Here is a 23529-nt window from a genome sequence, read left to right as displayed (position 1 = left end):
CTCCGGCAATACTCAATCCTGGACGGATACATACTTCGAATCTACCTGTTAGAATTATTAAAGTATCTAGCATACGCTTTGAATGTAACATTAGTACTGGAGCCTTCGACGGTAACAGACCTGCTCATACGATCTACGAATTTGTCATACAATCAAATCCTGGGTACGCAATTGACGAAACTCCTCACAATTTGTTGTATTTACCCGTTGTGCCGCAGCGTGAACTTACCAATATCACTGTCTTGGCTCTCGATCAAGAAGGACGACCTGTAAACTTTAGAGGAGAAGAGAGCACATTGGTGCTGGAACTTAGATCAAGAGGGAAATGGGACTAGTAATAAGGTCATCTACTGCTCAAAGGACACCATTAGTTGTGCAGCCGTCCAAGCGACAACATCGTATTAAAAGAACACCATTAGTTGTGCAACCGTCCAAGCGACAATATCGTATTAAAAGAACACCATTAGTTGTGTCGAAGCGGAAACCTCTTACGTTCGCAAAAAAATTGTTTTTACAATCACTTGGTTTTAAACTAAAAAATGACAACAATGTATGGAAAACGAGCTCGTTCAAACGACAGCAGCGTAATGCCTCCAATATTCGATATTTATCGTAAGCCAATGTTTGATGAGTCGATTCGAAAGGCCGAATACCGAACTTATGCACCATTCATCAAATCATTCAACTGTAATGATATTGTAGAATTTAGCATTAATCAAGTTGACTCGTTTTTTGCAATGAGCGAAACCTTGTTGTGCATTAAAGGATCACTCGTCGATAAAGAAGGATCTGGCGTAGTCAAACTAGCCAACAATGTGGGTGCTTTTCTTTTCGATTCGTGTACGTACAGCGAAAGCGCACGGGAGATGGAAACAGTGCGGGATCCTGGTATCGTAAGTGCTGTACGTGCCATGACGTGTTACAATCAAGAAGATTCCCATTATATGGTTATGGCGGGTTGGAATTACCCTAATGATCCCATTCTACACGATGCAGATAATTCATTCAACATACAGATACCTCTTAAGCATATTTTTAACATTTTCAACGATTATCCAATGATTACGTGTGGTCGTCAAACAATAAGACTAGTTCGAGCTCGAAACGACAACGATTGTTTAATTATTACTGATGAAACTACAAAAGCAAAGATTAACATCACCAACATTGAACTCAGAGTGAAGCACATATTTCCAAATGACGAAATTAAACTAGAACTAATGAAGTCCATTCAACAAGATCAACCTATAGTTATTCCATTTAGAAAGTGGGAATTGCACGAATTGCCTACCATTACCAAAGGTGCTAGGCGTGAAGTTTGGGCCGTCAAAACTAGCACATCAGTTGAAAGACCACGTTATGTCATTGTTTTCTTTCAAACAGGCAAACGTAACACGATTACAGCTGATCCTACCTTATTTGACAATGTTAGCATCCAAAGTATTAGATTATCCTTAAATGGAGAATATTGGCCAAACGAGAGAATGCAGTTGGATTTCAGCAAAACTGACTACAACGAGGCCTATTTCAACTATACCGAATTTTATCCCAGCTACGTACATTCCCACCAAAAGCGACCTCTACTCGATTTCTCAGCTTTCAAGAATCGTGCATTGTTCGTCATCGACTGTTCAAAACAAGAAGAAAGCATGAAAGCATCCACTGTTGACGTAAAACTAGATATTGAAGCACATAATGGTTTTCCCGAAAATACCAAGGCCTACTGCATTATAATTCACGACTGCGTAATGGAGTACTACCCACTTACCGAAATTGTAAAAAGTCTAAATTAGACGCATAAAGTGTCAGTAGTACAAGAGCAGTCATCATGAGAGTAGCATTCGTAGATATTCAGGGATTCGCTGTGGACGGGTGGTTTGTTCCCAAAGAACTTACCATCGAAATAGGTTTTAAACGAAGTCATTACATCTTTTTACCTCCGAAACCATTCAATGCGCTAAGTAATGATGATAAGAAGACAGCATCATACGTGGAGAAAAAACTGCTTGGCATTCGATATTCTGATGGAGCAGTAGAATTGTCCAAAATAAATGAAATACTAGAAACCAAGTTGTTGTATGCAGCCGATTACATATACGTTCGAGGAGAACAAAAAGCAGAATTTTTAAGCAAGAAATGTCACATTTTTGGAGTTTTTCCCCTTATTATTGATGTTTGCAAGTTTGATGGCACGCCTCTTGCTACTGGAAACGTTGGTCCTGCTACAAACCCCTGTCACGCCGTTGGACTATTTTCGTGTACAGAAAGAAATGTGGATCGTCTACGTCACTGGTTTTCTTATACAATATTACCATTGTAATTTTTCTATGTATAAATAAATATTTTTAGAGAGAGATTTTTGCTTTTTTATTTAAACACCTTATTTACTGATCAAGTCTTATATTACATGAAGATTCAAATTTTCTCTTTACAATTTCAAACATAATTTTTAAAATTAAGATAAATATAGATGCTAATATTACACAAGACATTGCAAAGACATTGTCTATTTCACTTTTCACATACTCGCTGGTGTTGTTGCTGGCACCCATGGTGTAGGCTGAATACGTCTCAATGGATATGTAGCTTGTGGTAGTTTTCTAAAAGCGTAAAGACCTTGCTGCTGCTGCTGTAAATTCAACTCTTCAGGCTTCCACGTTTTGTCCTCAATATGCAAACTATCGAAATGTCTTTTAATTTGTTTTATATCCTCATATGATTTAATATCTTTATTTAACTGATTAAGTTTAGTTTGAAATTCCATAACCCTATGTATGTACTCGGTGGGATTCATATCAGTACTGAACATGCTCAGTGTCACAATGTCTCATAAATGCCACGTTCTGCGTCAAATGTCGGACGGAAAACTGAACAATGTCACATATCTACGTCAAATGTCACGTTCTGCGTCGAATGTCAGCGCTTTGCCACGTCACACATAAATGTCACGTCATACGTCAAATCTCACGTTCTGTTAGGCACTATACGGAAAAGAAGAAGAACTGACAGTTAATATTGAACGTTGACAGAAGAAGAATTGACAGTTGGCTTTTCCACGCAATCGTTGACATAAGATTTAACGGACGAAAAAAGAAGAAGAATTGACAAACGAAAAGAAGAAGAAGAATTGACAGTTGGCTTCTGTGTCGTCACCGCTTTCATTTGACACTCCATACGTCATAATCGGACCAATAGCAACAAAGATATGCTGTAATGCCCTTTTGGCACTGCCGCCATCTTTGTTTTTTGTCTCAACTTATTCGTTACCCCCTCCCCGTTCCGACGCGCCCTCTTACGTCAAAATCGGACCAATAGAAAAGAAGATATGACGTAATGCCCTTTTGGCACTGCCGCCATCTTTTTTATGTGTTCTTTACCCCCTCCCCGTTCCGACGCGCCCTCTTACGTCAAAATCGGACCAATAGAAAAGAAGATATGACGTAATGCCCTTTTGGCATATTCTGATGCGCACGCCACATACTGCGTTCAACCCCCTTTTTCATCCCCTTTCCAACGATACGTCACACGTCATCCTACGTTAAGCCGTTTGGCATTTATTAATATTTAAGGGTTGCGATTTAGGGGATGTGCCAGAAACCGCTTTGCCTATCTACTGATAAAAAGAACATATTAATTAATTGTATGTTAGTAAAATATTGTTTTTATATTATTTTGATAATTAATTGAATTTTTCTATCAATATAAACTAAATATGTCCAGAAGTTGGGGGTGTCCAATAATAGGTACATTTCACATATTCGAATTCACTTTTGCTAAATTTATAATATCGAAATAATATAAAAATAATATTTTAGTAACCTACAATTAATTAATATGTTCTTTTTATCATCAGTAACTTCACGCATGTGCTCTTAAACAGACAAATCTTTGATCTTTATTAACTCAAAAAGTATTGATTTATTTTAATAACATGATATAACAAATTTTACTTATAATTTGTCCCTCTATCGATTTGTGGGGTTATTTTTAATAAAATAGTTTTCACTCCCGAGAAGGGGTGGTATGCACCCCCAGGGTAAAAGTGCGAGTTGGCACCAAATCATTTTTATTTCTTGGGGTATGCTCTAGCTAGTCACCAATTTTCATGCAAATCGATGGAGGTTTAACAAAATAGGAGGTGAAAACCTTTAAAGACTACACTAACTTTCCCCTTTCATCCCTTTTTGCTACTTCCTGTATCCACTGAGGTGTCAGCCTGAAAGGGGTCATAATTATCAATATACAATAGACACATTTCACATGCCAAACTCCATATTACTTATGACGATGATTTTTCGGCTCTAGCTCTTAGACTAATAGTGATAATTGATAAATCATTTAACGATTTCTAAGCAAATTGAAAGTTGTTTGTTTCCGACGACTTGAAAATGGTCGAAAGATTTCTTATGCCTGGTTGCACCAATAAATCTTAAGCTCCCGCTTAGCCTAGCTCAGCTTATATACCCATAATTTTCGATTTTTATCTAAGCACATCTTAACTGAGAAGAAGAAGTTTAAGATGCAATCGACGTGGAAATCCATTGTGACAAGCTCAAAATTGATCTAAGACTCAGTGGTACAACGCGTATGTTTAGTAAGCTAAACTTAAGACACGTCTTGAGCATAAGATCTCTTGATGCAACCAGGGATTAAACACATAGAGAAAAGAGGATTTGCTTTGACTGACTATTTTGAAAAAAAAAAAAGATAATCTTTGTAAGTCACTATACAAAATAAACTCTAATATGAACAGATTTTAAAAGTATAAATAAATAGGATCATAGATCAACAGTAATCAGAACAACACAATGCCTTGTTGCACCAATAAATCTTAAGCTTCAGCTTAGGCCAGCTCAGCTTATATACCCATAATTTTCGATTTTTATCTAAGCACATCTTAACTGAGAAGATGTTTAAGATGCAATCGACGTGGAAATCCATTGTGACAAGCTCAAAATTGATTTAAGACTCAGTGGTACAACGCGTATGTTTAGTAAGCTAAACTTAAGGCACGTCTTGAGCATAAGATCTCTTGGTGCAACCAGGGATTAAGCACATAGAGAAAAGAGGATTTGCTTTGACTGACTATTTTGAAAACAAAAAAAAGATAATCTTTGTAAGTCACTATACAAAATAAACTCTAATATGAACAGATTTTAAAAGTATAAATAAATAGGATCATAGATCAACAGTAATCAGAACAACACAATGCCTTGTTGCACCAATAAATCTTAAGCTTCAGCTTAGGCCAGCTCAGCTTATATACCCATAATTTTCGATTTTTATCTAAGCACATCTTAACTGAGAAGATGTTTAAGATGTAATCGATGTGGAAATACATTGTGACAAGCTCAAAATTGATTTAAGACTCAGTGGTACAACGCGTATGTTTAGTAAGCTAAACTTAAGGCATGTCTTGAGCATACGATCTCTTGGTGCAGCCAGGGATTAAACACATAGAGAAGAGAAAAGAGGATTTGCTTTGACTGACTATTTTAAAACAAAGATAATCTTTGTAAGTCGCCATACAAAATAAACTCTAATATGAACAGATTTTAAAACTATAAATAAATAGGATCATAGATCAACAGTAATCAGGATAACACAATGCCTTGTTGCACCAATAAATCTTGAGCTACAGCTTAGCCCAGCTCAGCTTATAGATAGGGCTGCTTTAAGTTTCACTTACGTTGCACATAATTTTCGATTCTTATCATGCAATCCACGTTGAACATCCATTGTGGCAAGCTAAAAATTGATCTAAGACTCCATGGTGCAACACTTATGTTTCGTAAGCTGAGCTTAAAGTACGTCTTAAGTTTAAGAGGTGTTGGTGCAGCTTAAGACGTGTTGGTGCAACTAGGATTAAAAATGATCTTATTTTCGGTACATACATACAACGTACCGGGTGTCCCAATAAGAATGGCTCTCGGCCATATCTCAGGAACCGTTTATAGTAGAGCTTTGAAATAAAAAATTTTATGACAAAAGTTGCCTCAGGAAAAGCCTGGAAATTATTTTCATAATTGTGGGACCACCGCTAGAGGGCGTAATTGAATATCAAAAATTAAAAAAATCTAAATTTTACAAAATTTTCCTAATGAAGGGGCACTGGAAATCCGATCGTCGTATTCTTCATAAAATTCTACGCATATTTGATTTGACAAGTTTAGGTCTACCTTTGGAAATAAGAGGTGGGGGTGAGTGGGAACCTTGTTATGAAAAACTGGCTGTGAGTCCGGTTCTGCTGAATCAAATTTTGCAAACTTGGTCTTGTTGAAGACAGATCTTTTTCGTCAATGTAAAAGTTATGATTTCCAACCAACTTACTGAGTAATATGCCAGCTAGAAGGCGTTATTTAATTTTTTTCAGAAATCTAGTGTTCCTTGGAAAATATTAAATACAAACATGCATTTTTAATACCATATTACAAAATTAGACAAAATTAGCAACAGAATAGCGGAAACCGCATGTTAATACCTTTTTTCTATCTCGAGATATCTTACAAAACGTGTAAATTAAAAAACATAACTGTTACTGTCACCGGTAAACGAAATTAATTAAAAGTAGTGTGCTATGGAAACAACAAAGAAACATTTTCCAGCTGTCAACGTATATTAGGTCTTTTCAACGCTTCTCATTTGTTTCGAGCCTCGTTCATATCTCGTATATTAATATTATACACGGATTATACGGCATATGACAGAGGCTCGAAACAAATGAGAAGCGTTGAAAAGCCCTATTACAAAGAAATAAAAACAACTATTTAGTGATGACATAAACGTTCAAATTTTTGCCCATCATTTTCGTTGCAAACATTTACTCTTTCAAGAGTAGATTGAACAGCAGTCTCAATTTCTGCTTTCGATATGCTTTGAATGGCGTTTAGTATTCTCTGGATAATGTATCCTAGAGTAGTGTATGATGGGCAACAATTTGAATATTTAGGTCGTCACTAAGTAGTTCTTTTTGTTTTGTGTTATATTTAATTTTAATAGTATTGTCTCTCTTTATATTGTTGTTTTAATTAATTAAGTATATTTTTATACGTTGACATCTGGAAAATGTTATTTTGTTTTTTTCCACAGCACACTATTTTTCATTAACTTAGCTTACCGGTGATAGTAACAGTTATGTATAAAATTTACACGTTTCTCGAGATATCTTGAGATAGAAAAAAGGTATCGACATGCGGTTTTCGCTATTCTATTGCTAATTTAATCTAATTTTATAAAGTATGATTAAAAATGCATACTTGTATTTAATATTTTCCAAAGAAAACTAGATTTCTGAAAAAAATTAAATAACGCCTCCCAGCTGGCTTATTACTTATTAGGATGGTTCAAAATTATCACGCTTACATTGAAGAAAAAGATCTGTCTTCAACAAGACCCAGTTTTCAAAATTTGATTTAGCAGAACCGGACTTACAGCCATTTTTTCATAACAAGGTTCCCACTCACCCCCACCTCTTATTTGCAAAGGTAGAGTTAAACTTGTTAAATTAAATATGCGCAGAATTTGATGAAGAATACAATCATCGGATTTCCAGTGCCCCTTCATTAGGAAAATTTTGTAAAATTTTGATTTTATTATTTTTGATATTCAATTACGCCCTCTAGCTGTGGACCCACAATTATGAAAATAATTTCCAGGCTTTTCCTGAGGCAACTTTTGTTATAAAATTTTTTATTTCAAAGCTCTACTATAAACGGTTCCTGAGATATGGCCGAGAGCCATTCTTATTGGGACACCCGGTACATACATAGGACCAATTCGTGGAATTTGATGAAAATACATGGACTAGAGTCAGCTGCGGAACCACAGTTATCAGAGGATCACTGAAAAGGAACGGAATAAATGCGTAAGATGTTTAGGTGTGACTCTCAGTAAAAGCGGAACGTATCGATAAACAATCAATGACTGACAAAGGCGACTTTAAATTACGTCCGCTTCCGCATCATATTTGATAACCCTTGCTAAAGTTGGCGACGAAAAGTCAGGAGAAATTGTTCCAACTCAAAGCCTTTAAGTCCAAAATACAACACACTACTAGTGCAGTCACTGAAGGTTTTCACCTTCGATTTCGTTGAACCTTCATCGATTTTCATGAAAATCGGTGAGTAGGTAGAGGACACCTCAAGGAACAAAGGTGACATGATGCCAACTTGCGCTTTTACCCTGGGGGTGGATGCCACCCCTTCTCGGGGGTGAAAATTATTTTATTAAAAATAATAGCATAAGTCGATAAAGGGACAAATTCTAAGCAAAATTTGTTATATAAAGTTGTTAAGGTGATGGGTACGTAGTTTCTGCTCCAATGCTATTCAAATGGGATTCATTTTTTCGAATCCTGAGAAAACTAATAAGTATTTTTGAAAAATTTAAGCGCAGAATGAAAGACTACGTTATTATCGATGGCCGAAAGTCCCTGAGAACTTCTTTAATGTTTATTTTAATAAGTTACAGGGGTGAAAAACTAATAGAAAATTTAGTGTGATTTTTAATTTCAAATATCTCATTCAAAATAAACTTTTTATATATTTTCAGGGACTTTCGACCCTCGGTAATAATTTGATCTTTCATTCTGCGTTTAAGTTTTTCAAAAATATTTATTGGTTTTTTCAGGATTCGAAAAAAATGAACACAATTTCCGTGGTAATATTTTCCACATCTATCTTTGCCATACGCACTCAGTCCAATAGAATATTGTCAGCATATTGTCAGTCAGACAGTGACAATTTTAAATATTTGACGTGGCATCGGGAATATTTTGAGATGCTGATTAAATAATATTGATAGTGTATTTGATAAATAATTGATTTAAGACATGAACTTAATAAAAAGGTATTTATTGTTTATTATTTATGGAAGATCCAAGCAGAAAATACACCAGGATATATTCAGTGATCCAAGTATTTTGTTGTTAAAGATGTTCAAAATTTTAAGCGTTTCATAGTAACAATATATTATTAAAAAATCACTTTATCACTTTTCCTCTTTTCTCGATTGTTATTAGTTTTTGATGTACAGTAGATAAATTATTATGAATTACAATCACTGAATGCATAGTTGTGAAAAAAGTATCATATTAATTAACTGAATTAATAATTAAGGCATTTAATTATACAAGTAATAGCTATCCAAGAACATTCAAAAGCCATCTTTAAAGTTAATGATGACATTGTCAAGTAAAGTTTACATATCCATACCAGTGAGAATTTTACTACACGTAATTTGCCGTGTAAAGACAGAAAAAGTAGGGATAGCCGTAAAATATTTGCGAATTATGTACCGATGGCCTTAATATATAAATCACTACTTTTTGAATTATTAAAGATGAACGGTTTTATTTTTTGTAAAAAAAAATGCATTTTTTAAAGCTGTTTTTCACGTATAACTCAAAAATTATAAGCTTTTAGAAAAAAGTTATTATTACCAAAATTGAACATAATAAAAAATTGAAGACAATCCTTAGTTAGAGAACTAAACTAATGCTAATTCAAAGTGAGTTACGGGTAATTGAATGTATATTTTTTTTCGACGAGTACTCAAATCTAAGTATCCAAGCTTAAATAACGAGAAAACACTTGTTACAGTAATTAAAATGAAAAAAATAATTTTATTAACGTTTCGACGCCCAAATCGGGTGCCGTTGTCAAAATACAAAATATTACTAAAATAAACAAAAGTGTTGTTTCTAAGCAAAAAATTTCTTCTAATAATTTATTTAATCTCACTCATTTATATTGGCAATTCAGACATATATTATACATTTTAAAGTAGAAGACTTTAAAATGATATTGCCAATATTTATGAGTTGCGTTCCTGGGACGACTTACTGAAAGATAGTTCATTCGATTACATGAAATCAACCCCAAGTCAAGAATATCCGTCATAAAAATTATAGCATGTGATCTGTCTTTATGACGGATATTCTTGAGTTGGGGTTGATTTCATGTAATCGAATGAACTATCTTTCAGTAAGTCGTCCCAGGAACGCAACTCATAAATATTGGCAATATCATTTTAAAGTCTTCTACTTTAAAATGTATAATATATGTCTGAATTGCCAATATAAATGAGTGAGATTAAATAAATTATTAGAAGAATTTTTTTGCTTAGAAACAACACTTTTGTTTATTTTAGTACCTAATATTTTGTATTTTGACAACGGCACCCGATTTTGGGCGTCGAAACGTTAATAAAATTATTTTTTTCATTTTTTTCATTTTAATTGTGGCTTATTTCCCATATACATAATTAATCATAAAAATGCCACAAGGAAATAGCTTCAGAACAACTTGTTAAAGTACTTCGGAATACTTATCAAATGAGCCGCAGAAGTTTATAGCATCAAAATTAAACAAGTACATATTTCAACAATTTTTACCGGTTTAGCATGCATATTTTAAAAAAAAAGATATAATTTAAAAAAAATCAGAATTTTTAAAACTATCGTAATTTTCATTTTCTTTTGATAATAACTCCAAAAATACTCAATAAACATCAAAAATGATTTATAACCAAGTTTAAGGCTTTTCTATATCAAACATTTTACCTGTTTTACTATTTCTGTAGATAGAAATGTTTAAAGTTTAAATTTTGGTGCGGGAACCATGTAACCGGGGCCATTTCACATTTTATTTTTAAAAAAGTAAGAGGTTTAAAAGATTAAATTCAACGCAGTTTAATAGCCCTTGGAATTAGCTTTCAAATGTTTTTTAGGTGACCCTGATATTTTAAAAATTAACGGAGTTACTTAAAAAAAACAATAACATTTTTTGCAAAAATTTTTAAAAGATAAATTTTGAAAAAATTTTGTGGCATTAATTTTAATGCTATTAACTCGTTTGGAAGCTCATTTGATAAATATTTCTAAGTACTTTGACAAATGTTTAATAAGTTTATGTTCCCGTTATTTAAGCTTGAATACTTAGATTTGCTTACGCCGAAAAAAATATACATTCAATTACCTATAACTCACTTTTAGTTAACATTAAAAGGTTTTTCTAATAAGGAGTTTATTTCGTTTTTGATTAGCTTCAATTTTGGTAATTATAAATTTTTTTGTAAAAACTTATAGTTTTTGAGTTATTTGTGAAGAACCGGTTAAATCATGCATTTTTCTCAAGAAAATTTAAAATCTTTGATCTTTAATAACTCAAAAAGCTTTGATTTGTTTTAATAACTTTATCTAACAAATTTTGCTTAGAATTTGTCTTTCTATCGGATTATGGGGTTATTCTTAATAAAATAATTTTCACCCTCGAGAAGAGGTGGCATCCACCCCCAGGGTAAAAGCGCAAGTTAGCACCATGTCACCTTTGCTCCTTGAGATATCCTTTAACCACTCACCAATTTTCATGCAAATCGATAGAGGTTCAACGAAATAGGAGGTAATAGCTCATATCCACCTTCGGTAACTGCACTATACTCAAAAATATTTGTTTTAAGAAGAAACAGTAGTGATCAACAGGTAGCGAAAACGCGTTCCAAGATTGCGGCTGTAATTTTGAATATTTTTTCGAGATATTTGGCACACGTATTCGTAATATAATAAAGAATGGCGGTACAGAGCCCAATTTAAAAAATATATTAATATGTGGAAATTACTCTGTAATTAAATATAATATTAAAAAAACGAGCCTGTACCGCCATTAAGAAGAATAAAAAAATACACTTTCTTCAAATAAATTTTTTTATCCGATGCCTAGATTTTGTGTCATTTTGGAACTACTAAAATTTTTTATTTCATTAGTAGTTCCAAAATGACACAAAATCTAGGCATCGGATAAAAAAGTTTATTTGATGAAAGTGTATTTTTTTGTTCTTCTTAATGGCGGTACAGGTTCGTTTTTTTAATATTTTATTTAATTACAAAGTAATTTCTACATATTAATATATTTTTTAAATTGGGCTCTGTACCGCCATTCTTTATTATATTACGAATACGTGTGCCAAATATCTCGAAAAAATATTGACAATTACAGCCGCAATCTTGGAACGCGTTTTTGCTACCTGTTGATCGCTACTGTTTCCTCTTAAATGCCTAATGGCTTATACTGTTTTCATTTTTTCATATATATTATTTTTTTATTTATTCTTGATGTTCTTACATATTTCGCACTCTATATTCTCAGCTTTTGGAATTTTATTTAGTTTTACCAAAGGTGTATTTCCTACAGCTTTGAGTATACTGGGAAGAATTTTTCCGTCAGAAGGTTTCCTAAAACCAAAAATTAGAATATTAATATGAATCTAAATTGTATACCTACATATAGGTATGTATAATATATACAGGGTGAATGCAAATAGATCGATTTAATGTTGTTCTGAAGCTATTTCCTTGTGGCATTTTTATAATGAACTGTTTTAAATGGGAAATAAGCCACAATTTTACCAAAAAAATGAATTTATTAACGTTTCGACGCCCAAATCGGGTGTCGTTGTCAAAATACAAAATAATACTAAAAAAACAAAAATTTTGTTGCTTAGTAAAAAATTCTTCTAATAATTTATTTAATCTGACTCATTTATATCGGCAATTCAGACATATTATATTATACATTTTAAAGTAGAAGACTTTAAAATGATATTGCCAATATTGATGAGTTGCGTTCCTGGGACGACTTTACTAAAAGATAGTTCATTCGATTACATGAAATCAAACCCAACTCAAGAATATCCGCCACAAAAAATTATAACATGTGATCTGTCTTTAAAAAGACAACAAATGTAACGATGGCAGTAAAATTCTCGCACTAGAGATTCCATAGTAAATCACGAGGGAGAACCAGGAAAAAACCTCGTGATACTATCCCGACATCGTAAGTATTTGGGCTTACATTTAGTTTACTCTCAAAACTAATACCAAATTCTGACTTTAATGTATGTACCTATGCTATTTATAAAACTAAAATATAAAATATGTACTAAGTCGATATGTTAATGATTTACTAATCGTGATATTTTCTTTCTATTGACTTCCTCTTTTAGTATGGGTAACCACATCCTACATTCTACCGAGGAATTTGCAACACAATTGTTTTCATTTAGCATAATTAGAGCCGCTTCTTTGATTTTTCTCTTTTTACTATCTGTTTCTTTCAGGACTATACTTGAATCTTTCCACTGAACTCTATGTTCATTATCCAATGCGTGTTGACATATTTGAGATCTATCAAATTCTCTATTTTTAATATAAGACTGATGTTCACTTATTCTAACGTCTAATGGTCTTGATGTTTCACCTAAATAAAATTGTTCACATGAACGAGAAAGAAGAAAGAATTGTGTTTATAAAATACCTTGTGAATGCGAACAATTTTATTTAGGTGAAACATCAAGACCATTAGACGTTAGAATAAGTGAACATCAGTCTTATATTAAAAATAGAGAATTTGATAGATCTCAAAAATGTCAACACGCATGGGATAATGAACATAGAGTTCAGTGGAAAGATTCAAGTAGGTATAGTTCTGAAAGAAACAGATAGTAAAAAGAGAAAAATCAAAGAAGCGGCTCTAATTATGCTAAATGAAAATAATTGTGTCGCAAATTCCTCGGTAGAATGCAGTAGGATGTGGTTACCCATACTAAAAGAGGAAGTCAATAGAAAGAAAATACCACGATTAGTAAGTCATTAACATATCGAGTTAGTACATATTTTATATTTTAGTTTTATTTATATAATATCTATGTATTATTAATATTATTTATAATTTAAAATAGCATACATACATTAAAGTCAGAATTTGGTATTAGTTTTGAGAGTAAACTAAATGTAAGCCCAAATACTTACGATGTCGGGATAGTATCACGAGGTTTTTTCCTGGTTTTCCCTCGTGATTTACTATGGAATCTCTAGCGCGAGAATTTTACTGCCATCGTTACATGTGTTGTCTTTTTAAAGACAGATCACATGCTATGATTTTTTGTGGCGGATATTCTTGAGTTGGGTTTGATTTCATGTAATCGAATGAACTATCTTTTAGTAAAGTCGTCCCAGGAACGCAACTCATCAATATTGGTAATATCATTTTAAAGTCTTCTACTTTAAAATATGTAATACATGCCTGAATTGCCGATATAAATGAGTCAGATTAAATAAATTATTAGAAGAATTTTTTCTAAGCAACAACATTTTTGTTTATTTAGTATTATTTTGTATTTTGACAACGACACCCGACTTCCCAAACAGCACACTACGTTTTGAGTACGTACAATTTTGGTACTGTACGTACATGATGTAAAATGTACGTTTTAAGTACGTACACTGGGGTATATACCAGTACGTACAGCAGAGTACGTACTATTACGTCTTAAGTATGTACCATGAGTGTCCATGAGAAAGAAGAGCTAAAGCATTATGTTAGTAATTTATTTGGTTACGAACTTTCCACCTCGAGTACAGTTTTGATTGATGTGATAATTCATTGCAAGACAGTTTCATTTAGATTTTTTTACTTATTTTTGGTGTTGGAGCTTATATAGTGTGGTTTCCTGTTATCTTATTGAGGTGAGTGTTTTTTAACTTATATAGTCATACTTAGTGTGACCAACTAGCCCGAAAAATCCGGGACATGACCCGAATTACGAAGTTGTGTCCCGGCGTCCAGGACAAGGCTTCCGGGCCATCCGAATTTTCAACTTTTTGGTAAAAATCTATATTTTCGTTTTTATTCTAAGAATTTACATCAAATTAAATTGTTGAGACGAAAAAAAAATTTTTATCGTGGTATAAATTTTAATAGTTCTATGAAAGAAAACGAAAACTGTAGAATTTTTTTTATTTGTGTTTTAATTATCGTCTTCCGAAAAGACCATTCGAAAACAATAATAATTCATGTCACAATGAATCATGCCTAGGCACGCATGCCGCATCGAACGATGTAATGTAATGATTGCTGATGCATTTTTTTTTTCGGTTTTGTCAACTACTTTAAGTAGATAAACCTCTTGAGTTCGTTTGCGAAATATGATTAATTTCCAAACCGTTGCATGCTTTGAGCCAAATTCAAATCTGCTGCGTTGCAATATGATTTTTTTATCTAAACATTTATTTTATTGTCAGTACAGTAATCAGTTTGAATCCGAAAATCGATTAGTGACCATCTCGGAATTATTGTTTTTGGCCGACTTTTTCATTCCAATATATTATTATTGTTAATATGAATATGGAACCAACACACGAAAGTAAAAACAGAAAACAATATTGCACTTTCAATAAAATATTGGAAGAAGAATTTCTATTTTTGAAAAAAAAAGTAACTCTAACAGTGACATGAAGTGTGATACTTGTGGATCGGAATTTTCGATCGCCCACAGTGGTAGAGCGGATATACTAAGTCACATCAAAAGTGAAAACACCGAAGAGGTATCTGCTCCGCGTCCAGCAGCAAAAAATTGACTCAATTTTTCAAGCCAACAGCTTCATCGAGCATTGATTTAGAGACAGCAGCTCGGGAAGGTGTTTGAGCGTATCATTTGATTAAGACCATCAAAAATATCATTGTCAACATAAAAATGTTAAATAACCAATAAAATGATGACTATATTTAAAAAAATAACAAATGGCCCGATTTTCATTCAAAAGTCCCGAATTTTAGGTATTTTTTTTCAGCATTGTCCCGGATTCGACTGAATTGGAGTTGGTCACACTAGTCATACTGAAAAATGTATTTTATGGGTGAGGAAGTTGGATAAATAAAATTAAATAAAAAATAAGTTTATTTAAAACAAAACCATTTGGTAAACTTTAAGATTCATAAGTTTTGCTTGTTTTTGTACTTCAAATATGATTTTTTTTTTCATATTGGTGAATAAAAAGGTAATTTTAACAATTAATTCATTTAGGTATCTATTTTAAATTTTAGACATGTCATCAAATAGCAAACATTACAAAAATGCTACAAAGCAATTGAAACGGTTTAAGGAAATGAATGTGCAAAAAATTTAGTAAGAGGGGTTTTTTGGGATGAAATCTAAATTCGCCACCAAAAATGATATATTACCCAGAGGGCGCCACATACGCCTTTCAGCAATCATTTAATACGTTCAATTTTTTTTATTGTCCACTCTAAATACTTTTCGAATCAAAACTTTTATTCTGTTAAAAAAATATATATATATATATATATATATATATATATATATATATATATATATATATATATATATAGATTTGGAATACATAATTTCATCATTGCCATCTGAATTAGAGCAAAACTTAATCCGGTCAAGAACCACCAACATTATCACTAATCACATTTTGAATACTTCTAAACCATCTAATACTTTTTTTCATAACTTATATACTAAAACTAGAAAATTTCTTAAATCCAATCCTGAGCTTTTGGTGACAAAAGCAGACAAAGGCAATGTTACAGTCATCTTGGAAAGAACTCACTACTTACAACTTTGTTCTTCTCTCATTGAAAACGATAGATCTTACACGTCACTTACATCCAATCCCTCTTCTTCTCTACAAAGGAAATGCAATACATTAATAGCATCCTTAGCTTCTTCCAATGAGATTGACCGTAACACTAGGAAAAAATTAACAACTTATAATGGGAACATTGCAAAGTTTTATGCTTTGCCAAAAAATTCACAAACCAACACTATCGGTTCGTCCCATAGTAGCTTCCATTGGAACTCCCACTGAAAATATATCAGCCTTTGTTACAGACATCCTTACTAATGCATATGATTATGAAATTCAGTATTACATTAAAGATTCTTTTGAGATGGTAAATAAATATAATGGTTACATACTACCATCAAATTATGTCCTCGTTAGCCTTGACGTTGTATCCTTATTCAGCAACGTACATCTAGGAATTTGTTTGACATCAATAGAGGTCAATTGGGACCGTGTTAGAGGTTGTTGTTCCATGTCTTATGACAGATTCATCAGCATCGTCGAATTTCTCTTTAATAACACCTACTTCTCATTTAATGGAAAATTCTATCAACAAACTTTCGGTACCCCTATGGGAGCAAAGATTTCTCCTATAATTGCAACTTACGTTATGGATTATGTGTTAGACTCTGTCATTCCTTTATTATCCTTTCAAATTCCATTCATTAAAAAATATGTTGATGATATCATCTTGGCTATACCCAATGACAAGGTAGATGAACTATTAAACACCTTCAATAGTTATGACCCCTACATCCAGTTCACTATAGAGAGGGAAGATGGTAATTGGTCCGTCCCCTTTCTCGACATAAGGATGATCAGGGAAAATAACAACATCAAAATAGATTGGTATCAAAAACCGACCCATTCTGGTAGATACCTTAACTACCACTCTTACCATAATAATTCTACCAAAGTCAATTTAGTCAAACAGATGAAAAATAGAGTAATAAAACTATCAGATCCTTCTTTTCATACAAAAAACCTACAAATCCTACAGAAACTTTTCATTTCGAATGCCTATCCAACACCACTAGTAAATAAGATTTTGTTTAACACTGTCCAAAACGAGGGTACTTCACCTTCCTTCGCGACTAACAATGCTGATCCTGATGTCTTAAGTGGGAACCCAGTCTCTGATACTCCTATAAACAAATATTTTTCATTACCATACTTCAGTGATATCACTCCGGGGTTAACAAGGATTCTGAAAAGTGTTGAAAATAGCTTTGGTAATAACAATAACAATATTAAACTTAATGTGGCTTGTAGATCAGCCCTAACAATTAATAATCTTTATTCTAAGATCAAAGATAAGACACCCACAGATATGCTTAGTAACATTGTCTACAACATTCCATGCCACTCTTGCAACAATTCTTACATCGGCCAAACCTCTCAATTATTGAAATCACGTATCACACTACACAAAAGTGATTCTCGACTTCACCCAGACCGTTGTGCTTTAGCCAAACATGTACATTCCACTGGTCATCTCATGGACTATAATAACACTACAATTCTCCACCGTGAGAACAATAAATCTAAAAGAGAGTTCATTGAAATGTCATATATTTTCCTTAACGATTTTTCCATCAATGTTAAGAGTGACATTAAGAATCTAAGCAATATATACCACTTCTTACTTAAATCCGATACCAAGAGAGGTATAACATCACAGAGAACTAACTTGACTGATTTATCCATTAATAACTAACCTACTTAAATAATAATTTTCATTAATTTAAAAAAAAAAAAAAAAAAAAAAAAGATAACATTCCCTTGCTTTTCTTATATACATCTCAATAAGATATTAGAATAACATCACATGAACAATATAATATATAAAACAATTTTTTAACAAGAAAAATCTGAAATAAGAATATTACCCTAAACTGGTAATTAATTTCATCTTGTTACACCAATGAACCTTAACGACATTATAAAGAATCATAAGAACTACTTTGACATGTCAGCGCATGCATTCTGGCAAAACAGAACCTCACATGTGATCTTTTTAACAATCAAAAATTTAGTTATTGCCGACAACTCAAAGAATTAATTCCTTCAAAATGTAGTTGCATTGGGTTTTTTCGGTTACCCTTGGGTACACTTTTGCGTCTCAAGTTCACAGCTACCATACATTTCTAACAGTAACTTTTTTCTAACAGTAACAAAAAAACCACTATGTTGTTACTAGCTAAGTTTTTTATAACATCCTAACTCTACAATTCTAAGTTACGGTAAGATCTCCAATGTTTTTTTAATAGGTAATATATGGTAGCTAATTATAATTTCTTCTCTTTCAGCCCTGAAGAAGCCAAATTAATTCTCTTTGGCGAAAACGTTCGGCGAAACAATTGATACTCATTAGAGTCTTTCTTGCAGATTTCCCCAATATTTAAGAGTTTACTATATATATATATATATATATATATATATATATATATATATATATATATATATATATATATATATATATATATATATATATATATATATATATATATATATATATATATATATATATATATATATATATATATATATATATATATATACAGAGAGAGTCTGTAAAGTGGAATAAATTCAATATCTCAAATACTAATTGTTTTTTTGGAAAATGCTCAGACCCGTCGATTAGTATTTCAAATTGTCCTTTTTGACATTCAATAATAATGTATACAGGGTGTCCCAATTTAGAGATATGACGTCATCGTCGATTTTCTTAAATGGCAACACTGTCATTTTGATAGCTAATTTGATAGGGTTTGTAAAGTTATACATAACTGCAAAATATCAAATTTTTTTTCTCTACCATTTACAAGATAATAGAAAATAACAAAGTTATATCTGTAATTTGGAATATATTCAATAATTAAAAAACTAACTGTTTTTTTGAAAAATGCTCAGACCCGTCGATTAGTATATCAAATTGTCCTTTTTGACATATAATAATAATGTATACAGGGTGTCCCAATTTAGAGATATGACGTCATCGTTGATTTTCTTAAATGGCAACACTGTCATTTTGATAGCTATTTTGATAGGGTGTGTAAAGTTATACACAACTGCAAAATTTCAAATTTGTATTCTCTACCATTTAGATGATAATAAAAAATAACAAAGTTATGAAAAAGAAGTAATCAACTAATAATTGAATTTAATTATTTCAATAAATTAAGCAAAAACTCATAATGTTGCCCTCAATTATTGTCAAATTGTCAATGGGCAACGTTATGAGCATTTGCTTAATTGAAATAAATAAATTCAATTATTATTTGATTACTTCTTGTTCTTCATAACTTTGTTATTTTTTATTATCTTGTAAATGGTAGGGAATAAAATTTTGAAATTTTTCAGATGTGTATAACTTTACACACGCTATCAAAATAGCTATCAAAATGATAGTGTTGCCATTTAAGAAAATCAACGATGACGTCATATCTCTAAATTGGGACACCCTGTATACATTATTATTATATGTCAAAAATGACAATTTGATATACTAATCGACGGGTCTGAGCATTTTTCAAAAAAACAGTTAGTATTTTAATTATTGAATATATTCCAAATTACAGATATAACTTTGTTATTTTCTATTATCTTGTAAATGGTAGAGAATAAAAATTTGATATTTTGCAGTTATGTATAACTTTACAAACCCTATCAAATTAGCTATCAAAATGACAGTGTTGCCATTTAAGAAAATCGACGATGACGTCATATCTCTAAATTGGGACACCCTGTATACATTTTTATTGAATGTCAAAAAGGACAATTTGAAATACTAATCGACGGGTCTGAGCATTTTCCAAAAAAACAATTAGTATTTGAGATATTGAATTTATCCCACTTATTTCATTTTTCATTGTTCATATTATTCAAAGTACCAGATCTTTCAAAGGTCTACCTTCTCCGGACATTTAGTTGCTTCTAATTTATTTATGTCGGAGAAGTTTTCTGCTTATAAGCATCAGTTCTCCGAATCATTTCTTAATGAACCATGGAGACAATTTTAATTTTTAAGCAAAACTCGGTTTAAAACTGAATTAGAAGTAGGTACTGTATTAGCGAGACGAATTAAGTACTACCTCTGGGGCTGTTTCGCTATCGGTTTTATTGTAGAGGGAAGGTTTAAAAAGCACATTTGAAGAAACTATTAAACTTTTAAGTATTTTAGTTACCATTCCTATATCAACATCTGAAGCAGAACGCTGTTTTTCGATGTTTACATCGAAACCTAGTGCTTTAGGTACGCTATCTGCAGAAAAGCATTTTGTAAATTGTATTGATAATTTTAATTATAAAGTCATTGAAAACTTTGCAACCAAAAAATAGAAGAATGAACTTCATATATCGTAAACTTTAAAAGTGACATTACAAAAATTTGTGCATGTGTGTGAATAATGAAATAGTATTATTTTTATAAATTGGTAAATAGAGACTAAATCGTAATAACAATTTTCAAGCACTATCAGCAGTAAATGCTGGTGGTAGGTTAAGAGGTTTTTATTATTAATTAATTTACGGAACTGTTTTGATCAATGTTGGACAATTGCTTGGCACCTCAGATCAATAAACTTAAGATATGTACATAAGATAAAAGTATCCGCGCATATATTTTTTTAGTTTTTGTTGTCAGTATACCTTTTTTTGACAATATCGTGAATCCGTCACTAAGAATTTTGGCGGCTGCCCGAGTTGTGGCACTACCTTCTTAAAGTGGTACGAGCCGCCACTGTTTGTGACGATAGTTTTTTATAAGTTTGCCTCACTTTTTTGTCGGACAAATACTTTTTTAATAAACATACAAGAGTAAAAAACCGCTATACGCCGTAAAAATGAGCGGCGCACACAATATTCCAGCTACAAAAGAGCTGATATGAATATTATGTGGCGCGGTAATGTATTTTCATTTTGATGGAAAATAAAATTCTAGTTTTATTTTAAATAAAAGATTTTTCCATAATATTTGCCCAATTTGAAGTTAAACGCGCCACAAAAGGATAACTTTGACAGAATTTGCATTTGAAGCTCTTTTGTGGCGCGTTTTACTTCAAATTTAGCAAATATTATGGAAAATTTTTTTAAAATAAAACTAGAATTTTATTTTCCATCAAAATGAAAATACATTATCGTGCCACGTAATATTCATATTATCAGCTCTTTTGTAGCTGGAATATTGTGTGCGCCACTCATTTTTACGGCGTATAGCGGTTTTTTACTCTTGTATCAGGAATTTTTCAAAGTTATTTATAAATAAAATGTAGGTATGAAGTTGAATGCAATTTTTATCGAATACACGTTAAGCTTTATAAATAGTGTCGCATGTAGGGATATTATGCGCCACTGGCAAGAACTGCCGTTCTCTGGTAATAAGTTTTAAACGTACACCATACAAAAAAACACCGCTAACTTACATTATTATGCTTCCAATTGGATTTTTCCATTTTTTTTTCAAAGATATTATTGGTTTTTTAACCCTAATTTTTTTATTTTTTATATTAGAAAGTTTGTTAAAAAATTTTTTTGTAGGTTTTTATAAGATCTAAAAGACTATTAATATTAAATCCTTTTAAAATCCTCAGTCGCAAAAAGAGGTGACTTTGAAAGGGTTGGTAAAGGTGGTTTTTGCATGTTATTACAAATTCTAATTGTCTGTAGCTCACTCAATTTTTGTCGTAGAAAAAATTTTCATATGCCATGTTCTTACGAATTAAACAAGCTACATTTTCATATGTAAACATTTTTTCGCATCTCTGATGCAAATCTTTCTATTCTGAAGAAAGGTTCATGTTTTACCAAACATGCCCCTGTTATTAAAAATACATAAATAAAAATACGGAATAAGGTCGATGAATAATTTGAATTAGGGTGGTAATTAGGGGGTTGTTTCCGATAACTTTTTGACTGAAAAAATAGGGACTGACATTCTTTTTATTATAAATCACTTAATTTTTAAGCTACAGACTTTATTTTTTATTTTTGAAGATAGATCTTTTTAAAGATTTAAAATTAGTTTCTATAAGTTATTCTCGAAAAATGCATAGTTTTTATGTCTTTTGACTTTGAAATTATTTAGTATTTGACGAAGAAAAGCTAACATATTATAATAAAGTACAGCTCGATTACCATTGGCCTTAAAGAAAATTAAAAAAAAACACACTTTGTTTCTTTTTTAAAAGGTATATAATGGTTAAGTAAAGTAAAACAAAAACTTTTTGAGTTATTAGCAGAAAACTGATTAATAACATTGATTTTTTCGATATAAAACACTTTCGATAACCAATAAATCGAAAACTATTAATTTTATCAAAAAAATGTATAAAACATTTTTTGCTTACAATTAATGTTTTTACCAACATTTCCACCCCCGAGATGGGGTGCCAACCACCCCATGGTAAAAGCGTCTTTCGGCATCATATAGATTTTGATCCTTGGACTATCCACTACTTATTGTCAAATTTTCAAGCAAATCGGTCCATTCTGTAAAAATTGGGAAGTGAAAAGTTTCAGTCCCTGGACTAATTATACATTTTGAGCTCTATAACTTCTGAGCGGCTTAACTGATTTTGATCAATAAACATGAGTTTGAAACGTATTGACAAGTAGTATCTGATGCATCCAAGATCAAGTATGATAACTGAACGTATTACAGGAATTATTGAGCTTGAAAAACCGTTTTTCCCATAAGAAATAGATTTGATCATATTTATGAAGCCTATAACTTAAAAATTTGAATTTTCCCAGATATGCGGTATACACTGTTAGATGCGACTAGAGACCTCTCACAAACGTTCAGTTATTGGCGCAATTCGTAGGTTGAAATTTTGAGAAATTGTCGAAAAACCAAAATTTTCAAAGTTTAATTTTTCAGTTTTTCGGCTATGGGGAGCAGTGTATATGTCTCAGCTTGATAGCTTAGGCACCACTTAAAAGTTTAACCCAACTCTATTGATCTGGTGTACTTGCGGTTTACCTTTCTCTCCTTGAACCTAAGATATATACGCCCAAAAAATATGCTATTTTGTATCTCCCTATCCCTCTAGCGGGCTTACGGGTAGTCAAAAATCAAAAATTACACCGGTTCTGAATCGGCT

General features: G+C 32.0%; 1 protein-coding gene across 2 annotated transcripts in view; it reads right to left on the bottom strand.

The window, feature by feature from the left end:
• LOC114336915 (cystathionine beta-synthase-like) overlaps nucleotides 1-23529 on the bottom strand; it is a 208254-nt gene that overhangs the window by 174252 nt on the left and 10473 nt on the right. For both annotated transcript variants that reach the window (XM_050654359.1, XM_050654358.1), the window contains exon 2: nucleotides 12120-12229. In XM_050654359.1, the coding sequence (XP_050510316.1) occupies nucleotides 12120-12229 (110 nt within the window). The remainder of the gene's footprint in view (nucleotides 1-12119; nucleotides 12230-23529) is intronic.

This window comes from Diabrotica virgifera, chromosome 6 (assembly GCF_917563875.1).
Source record: "Diabrotica virgifera virgifera chromosome 6, PGI_DIABVI_V3a".
Taxonomy (NCBI): domain Eukaryota; kingdom Metazoa; phylum Arthropoda; class Insecta; order Coleoptera; family Chrysomelidae; genus Diabrotica; species Diabrotica virgifera.
This window is presented reverse-complemented; position numbering and strand designations above follow the sequence as displayed.